At 37.8% G+C, this 8,275-nt stretch overlaps 1 protein-coding gene across 3 annotated transcripts in view; it reads left to right on the forward strand.

Annotated features, from left to right (window-relative positions):
• Window positions 1-3,033, forward strand: part of chka (choline kinase alpha) — a 29,126-nt gene extending 26,093 nt beyond the window's left edge. For all 3 annotated transcript variants that reach the window (XM_061773775.1, XM_061773773.1, XM_061773776.1), the window contains one exon: window positions 23-3,033. In XM_061773775.1, coding sequence (XP_061629759.1) covers window positions 23-82 — 60 coding nt within the window. In that variant the 3' untranslated portion in view covers window positions 83-3,033. The remainder of the gene's footprint in view (window positions 1-22) is intronic.
• Window positions 3,034-8,275: the final 5,242 nt, after the last annotated feature.

Below are 8,275 nucleotides of genomic sequence, written 5' to 3' on the forward strand. Positions count from 1 at the left end.
CTGAAAATGATCTGCATTGTAGGAGTATGCCCTGGATAGATTTGAAGCCTACTTCCAGCAAAAGAAAATGTGGAGCGTCTAATGGAGCGAAAAGATCGGATGGACGGACAACGTTCTCCGATGAGGGAGGTCATACAAGCTGTTAAAGATTTCATGCTTTACTTACACTCTGCCACAAGAGTATTTGCTGGCTGCTGTCGGCGGTGGCGTCCAATCAAATCCCAAGTCTGGGTGCTCCTCTACACCCCGAATTCTGCTGCAGCTCAAAGTTTCAACCGCTCTCTGCTGACAGATTATTTGGTCAGGGCTAGTTCTGCTTCTGCATGGCTCAATTGATATGACTAATACAGGCTATGCCTGAAGCAGATCAAAAATGGATTTCAGTTGAAGCTAGACTGGACGCATTAACATTGCATCAATGTACGTATATGTTATTGATCATTCTGTGGGAAAGGGCCAAAATGTGAAATTCTTGTAGATTACTGCTTACTTAAGCATCCAACTTTGTATATTATATATAGACCTTAATGTACCAGTAACCCGGCCCTCTATGTTACTAATGGACTGTCTTCCTGGTGGTCTTATGACTTGACAATATACTGTTGACATACATGCTATTTTAGGTTTTAATGGCGGTATTTTCTATGAAGGCCAGGGAAAGGAATTATGGTGTATTTCCATGTGTTGGAATTGTTCTGGGTTGAACACGATCCGATTCAAATCATCAATGTGAAACCGTCATATATTAGCTACATTATAGAGTATTATATTATCTGTCATTTTATGTAACGGCACACCAACTCTGACACGGCTCGGGAGCACTTAGTGTAAATATGGATAACTGTGATAAGTGAGTATACAGTCGTGACAGTGCAACTGCAATTTCTGCTAAAATAACATTCCATCTTCGCTTTATAACCTTGATAAATTGTTGCCTTACTTTCATCGGGGAATTGTAGTCAATAAACATGATATTACAATGAGGAAAAATAGTGTTGAAATTCATCTATTACAGTTCCATGGTAGTTGAATCATAGACTGTATTATAGTATTGGGTGAATAAGAAAAAAAACATTCAAATTGTCTATGTCCTTACTTTTGTGCATTTTTTGTTTTTGTTTTGGACATGGGTAAAAATTTTTTTAATGTTTGCAATTTTCAATACCCATGATGGCTGGCAAGCAAATTAAAACAAACACAGCAGCCTGCTAAGCTTGGAAAATGCATCTGAGTTGGTCATACTAAATCATATACATCAATAGGCATCTGCTTTGTTTAATATTTTACATTAACAGATAACATGCGTTGTACTTTATGCAGCTTTGTGCTGGAAGCTGTGCAATTACCACAAAAGGTTTATAGACTTACAGTACTTAACAAATGTATAGGACCACCTGAGACCATCTAGCATTTTGAGAAGTCAGAAATCACATTGGCAAAACATTCAACCTCTAAAACAAAATGTCTGTTCATGAAAGTAAATAACTATAGTTTGAATTTCAGTCCAGATATTTTCCGACCCCTCTAGTGACTAGCAACTAATCTAGTGACTTTTGACTCACTTAGTATAGCGACAAAGTGACAACCCTGCGTAAAGTTGGCAGCACATTGGGTGGTGTAATACATTTGTTAGGTGCTGTATCTATGTAATAGTATTACATTTGTCTCTCACTTTTAAGCCACTGAGTTTGATTTTGGAAACCCCAAAATGTGATCATGTGAAGTATATAGTTGGCATGGTCTCATATTGTTTGTATAAGAGTTGTGACTCTTAATATATGTGATTTACACTGAATATAAGGAAGTGATTCCCATCGCGTTCTGCATCAGTTGTTCGATGTTGGAACGATCCTGATTTTGTTTGACTGTCCAGTGTAGCACTTTTGATTTCGAAGGACTGCAGAGAAAGGAGAAGAAAAAAAAAAAAAAAAGTACTTCAGTGTTAAACTGGGATTCATTTGTGTTGTTCAAATGTTTGTTTGATTTTGGATTTAGTTTTTTTTTTTCATTATTATTATTTATATTTAACATGTGCGTTTATGTTTGTAGTTCTATGATTTGGAGATGCAACGGGACTAACGGTGCATCAGTATACTGTCCATTAGACTAAGAGAAGATTTTTCATAATGTGAAAGTCTGCGCCAAGTTTTATTGTGTTACCTTTAATAGAATATGGCTGGTAATTCTGTGTTTGTTTGACTTTACATAATATATCCTCTATTCATCCATTCTCCAAACCACTTCTCCTCCCTCGGGTCGCGGGCGTGCTGGTGCCTATCCCAGCTATCTTTGGGCGAGAGGCGGGGTACACCCTGAACTAGATGCCAGCCAATCGCAGATCATATATCCTCTTCGCCAGTAATAAGGAGCTGTAGCCATTTTAGTTTTTGGGCAAGTATTGAGTATGTTATGACAGTTATGAATTAAATGATCTGTAATAAAGGGGAGCTGGTCAAAGCTGACCTTTATCTGGCCGACAACCTACAAACTAACAACTGTTCTACAACCCTTGAACATCATAAAGTCAAACTCAGCCTTATTTGTATGTCTTTGATTGAACAAATTACAGGGAGACCAAATCTCAATCCGTTGTCATCTTCCGCCATGATATTTCGGTTTGGACCAATCTTAAACTTAAGGGTAGATCCTGGCCTACGCTGGTTCATGGCTCTTTTGTCAGTGCTTTGTAATCCTATTTGATTATCGCTTTGTAATTTTACAATGATTATGGTAAACATTTCCATGTTTCAAAATGTTTTTTGTTTTTGCGGAACATTATTGCATATATGCATATTCGTGTTCACACTGGGCCATTTGCTACAATTGTAACGGAAGAGAAGAAATACACTCACTGTTCACCAACTTGATTGTGGTTCGCGGTGACACGCGTCACATCTGGATTTGAACATGTTCACCATTTGTAATGAATGCTGAACTAAACTGAAAAAGGTTAAAGCTACACTACTGCAGCATAGAAAACATGAACCTCATCTGTATTTCTGCACTAATGAAAATAAAAGCAAAAACTGGAAATATCTGCTTTGCTTTATGTGTTGGGGGGGCTGGGTTAAAACTGTTAATGACATTGCAATGAGCGAAACAGTTTGATTCGTAATACCTTTGCCAAGGTGTTTGCCCTGCTGAAAGCGTCGGCGACCAAGTAAATGTAGATGTTTCCGTTCTACTGCATGACTTGACTGTATACACTTGAGACGGCCTGAAGATGTTTGTTGAAATCAGTGTATTTCCTAATTTTGTCACAAAATTATATGGCAAATTATGATGGGGATCTTGAAGCACTAATACCACCATGAGTGAGAAGCGGAACAGAAGATGAATGAATGAAATTGAATTTAAGTTGCAAATGTAGGTGATTGGTTCGATGTTGCTGTGTTTTAACTTGAAAGGAATGCAAAGCAAGAGAAAACAAAAATTGGGGAAGGGGATGAAGGCCACTGACCATCACTTAAGAGGACCCATTTCTTTCTTTTTCCATCTTGAAGTAAAGCCAAAGCAAATAAAGGTTTGTGGTTATATTATCACAATCACAACAAATCTGGCCATTGCATGTATGGTGAGCAGAATTTACTTTCTAATTGTGATCTGAACTATGTGCCCTTTTGGGCATCTTGACAAGTAAACAAGGACTGAGTTGGCACATAGCATCTGCTGACACACAGACAGACGGGGTGCAAGAATGTGACGTTGAGGAATGATATCGCAGACAGAGAGGGATGCGAGGCTAAATAGTTGAAATGATCAGCTGGGGTATCTGCCCAGACACGTTGCTTGTTTACATCCATGTGTCCTGTCTGCAGTTGTTCTCGTCGTTTCGTCAGATGCAGCCAGAGTGATAGTGAAACTGACCACCGTGCAAGTATTTACCATAATTACAGCAATTATTGATGGCCGCATTATAGTGACTCCCGTGCTGGCCTGTTGCTAGGATGTCACATTATTAGCAAACTGCCAAACCATCCAAATCAGACTTTGCTTTACAAGAACCAGCATTTCAACTGATTAGTACAAGTCATGTGTCACTTGTTTGTTTTAAGGTAAGCTTCTGAACTCTCCAAGAGGTCAACCTACTTGAGATCAAAGTCTTGTACACAAAACATACTTGTACACACACTCACAAAAAAAAAAAAAGTATTCAACTTTAGGTTGCACATGATTAAAATGTGGTATTTCCCTCCTCTCTTCTTAAACAATAATCAAACAATCTGTTAGTTTAACACATTTCAATTATGTTCAACTGATATACATTTTAGAATTAACGGTGCGGTTAGCTGTTTAAAAAAACCAAAACTTTGTCATTTATGTTTAAACTTCCTGTGTGACCTGACACGAGAATATTATTAAATCTTTTGAAAACTCACGCCCCTTCTGGCCCCATGTTGTGCCACTAAATTAGTTTTAATTAAAAGTTGAAAATAATTAATAGGACAGCTCTCAAGACAAAACAAAGGTAATATATCTGACGTGGTATTCTACCTACTCTACCTTTAAGTAAATTCAAATTACCTTTTTTTTCAGTGTAATCCTTTCAGCATTAATATTGAAATTTATTTTTTGGTGAATAAGGGTTAATAGGGTTGATTATAACTTCCCAATCGCACAATTGGGGAGGAAAAAAATCAATATGCTAGTCTCACACACTCGGCTGTCTGAAAATAGGGAGCAGAATTGATTTAAGTGTGACCTGAATTATCAGTTGTCCTCTTGGCCATCTTGACCTTGCACCAAAGAATTGTTTGGCGTGTAGCATCTGGTGCCACGCACCCAGTGCCAAAAATCCGGCGTAGAGGAATGTTCTCTCAGACAAAGAGGACTGTGAGGCTAAATACGAGACTGTTGGAAAGTAGGAGCTCATGGCTCTGTGGCCCTGGACAGAAAACCAACCGTAAGTAACCAAACCTTCTTTTCCAATCAAAATACACCACAGCTCCCTTCACACTGTCACTTTGCAAATGACCTCTTATTGGACATGTTCTTTGAACCGGTTACAGATGCTTGACCAGCACAAGGGCACCGAGATCGTTGATGTCGCAACCACAGCATGCATGATATCACTCACGTTTGCGAAAAGATGAATATTAAAGCAAATATAGCTGAAAATTCACCCGTTGGGAAGTAACACACGGGCAGAAAGATTAGATGAGACAAGAAAATGGAACCAGTCGTCTCTCTCACTTGAATGAAGAGACTTTATTTGAATAGGGACGATACAATTTAACAGTTACGGAGCCAAATATGCAACTGATGCGTTGTACAGAGGGTTTAGCGCTAATGCTAGTTTTCACACCTTGTCCCGATTTGGGTTTGCACATGAAAAGGATAATCAGGACAAAAAAATAAAATAAAATACAAATAATCAAGATGCTAAAACTACATTACACAGTGATGCAAGACACAAAATCAGCATAGTAGAATATAAAACTACATTATAATATGCTAAAAGTATGCTAAAACTACTACACAATAGTAAAATGCATTCAATCAGCAATCAGCATAGTAATAAACTACATTACAGTACAGTAAAATACACACACACAAAAAACTATATCAAATCAAATATCAGGCCACTGATATAACTGATATTCTTTACTTTTTAGCACTGACTGTCATTCCTCTGTCCACAGTCTACAACGCTTGGCGTAAATAAATAAATAAAAAATAAAAGCTTAACGTCGCATCAAATGAGAAACATAAATCAAAAAAGTTTAAGGTCGCATTCGATGAGAAAAAAAAATGTAAATAATAAAAGCTTAAGGTCGCATTAAATGAGAAAGGAGCGCTACCTGGTGGGGCAGTGTCAGATGGCCAGAGAATGCAAGTAATGTGAGCTAAACTGAAATGTCCATTGACAACAGTGCACAAAGACTAACACAACTACGCCACCTAGCGGTTGATTAACATTTGTGGTCCCTCAATTGGTTCAACAAGAAAATCTGATAGAAAGACAAAAAAAAAAAGAAATCTTTTTTTTTTTTTATTTGCTTTTGTGCAAAGAAAAAACAGATTACATATATTATATGTCATATTGTATTTAAGAATAATATGGAACAGGTAGGACAGTGCAATAGTGGTTAGCACGCATGACTCACAGTTGAGAGATTCTGAATTTCAGGCCTTCCTGTGTGGAGTTTGCATGTTCTCCACATGCTTGCTCGGGGTTTCCGGGTACTCCCAATGGCATGACCCAATGGCATGCAGGGGGAGTGGCGACGGGGCGGTAGGCACCCAAAAAAGGGGGAGCATCCAAATAATTAATACATATCTACGCCTCCAACCCACCCGCTGACGAACGACAGGGAAAAATCTGACATACTGTACTAATTAGTGTATATCCACACACACAAATCAACATAATACTGCATATAAATTACAGTGTTACTTGTGGGATGGGGGTCAAGGAGAAGGTTCCCGAACTTTATTGTTGAAGTTCGTTCGCCTGTTTGCTGTAGTGTCATCTTGAGGAAGTCAACAGGGAGGTGATGAGGGAAACCAAAGTCGTTCTGCATTATCAAAAATCCCTGAGCAAAAGGGATTCAAAATACATGTAAGAAATGTGCAAAAAAAAAAAAAAAAAGGGCTAATGACAAAATCCATGAAAGTGACAATTACTGTACATCCCGAGGAAGCACTTGTGGTTGTCGATGTCAAATAAGTATCTTTCCTGTTTGTCCATCAGCCTGGTTATCTCTGTTTCAAGTATTCGAAGAGCAAACCACCAGGACAACAGTCCATTCAACTCAAAATACTTTAAAAAAATAAATCAGTAAATTCAACATTTGGTTGAGTTAATTGCATGATTGTCCATAATTACACAGAATCCAAAGTTGTACATGTTTGTTCCTCATGAGAACATTTGTGGACATGAGTTTCATCCTAAATATTAACACAGCAGTCAGCATATCAGATTGTTAGATGAAACATACATTCCAGAATCTTGACATGTACAATTTCATGAACAATGTAGGGTTGTAAAAGGGGTGTAAAATACCTGCAAAATGATTGGAAAAACACTTTTAAAAAAAATAACAAATAAAAACCACGATGAGAACATGAATCTTGAATAGATATAATAACATTTGGTTTGAGTGGCACGGCCCTGCATTGTTGTGTTTGCATGGAACTAAAGGATGCGCAGTGATTTATATAAATCTGACAATTCCCCCCTAAAAACAGAAACTGTTTTGAATGATAAAATTGCTGAGTACAATATATTGAAGGGAACAAATGTAAAAATTTTACAAATGTAAAATATAAATTCCTTGTGTGGCAATGTGGACTATAGTTAAAAAAAAAAATTTTTTTAAAAGGGGGCAAAATGCCACCTGGGGACTTCCACCTCAGGAATAAAACACTTATTTAGAAAAGAAGGTGACGCGGTTTGAGAAAAGTCCACAGGACGTGTTCCAGAGTTCAAATATTTTCTTACACAAATTAATTCAAACATTTAGCTGACTAAAATAAAACAAAGTAGTGGAAGAAGACCTGCCAACCAACAAATTATCGACAGGATTGAGGAATTTACCACGACAACGGTAATTTCAAAGGGAGGGTCCAAAAGAGCACCCGTGAGACAGCAAACAAAAATAAGTGGGAAAATAAAGGAACCACCACCAGGGGACAGCTGGCGCTCTGATGCCCTCAGCACCTGGCAAACAGTAGACAAAGAATACAATAAATACTGTATTTCTTGAGTTCAACTTTTATCTACTTACAACACCCAAGGCCGCTGTAATTACAAACACCAAAAAGTATTGAAATTTCATTTTCCTAAGGGGGATTTGTCAGGGTTATCAACCCACTACTATTTGCCCCAGCAATAGAGCCCTTGACTATTGTACAACCCCAGTTCCAATGAAGTTGGGATGTTGTGTTAAACATAAATAAAAAAAGAATACAATGATTTGCAAATCACGTTCAAACTATATTTAATTGAATACACTACAAAGACAAGATATTTAATGTTCAAACTGATAAGCTTGATTGTTTTTAGGAAATTATCATTAACTTTGAATTTTATGGCTGCAACACGTTCCAAAAAAGCTGGGACAGGTGGCAAAAAAGACTGAGAAAGTTGAGGAATGCTCATCAAACACCTGTTTGGAACATCCCACAGGTGAACAGGCTAATTGGGAACAGGTGGGTGCCATGATTGGGTAGAAAGGAGCTTCCCTGAATTGCTCAGTCATTCACAAGCAAAGATGGGGCGAGGTTCACCTCTTTGTGAACAAGTGCGTGAGAAAATAGTCGAACAGTTTAA

This window comes from Phyllopteryx taeniolatus, chromosome 5 (genome assembly GCF_024500385.1).
Source record: "Phyllopteryx taeniolatus isolate TA_2022b chromosome 5, UOR_Ptae_1.2, whole genome shotgun sequence".
Classification (NCBI taxonomy): Eukaryota; Metazoa; Chordata; class Actinopteri; order Syngnathiformes; family Syngnathidae; genus Phyllopteryx; species Phyllopteryx taeniolatus.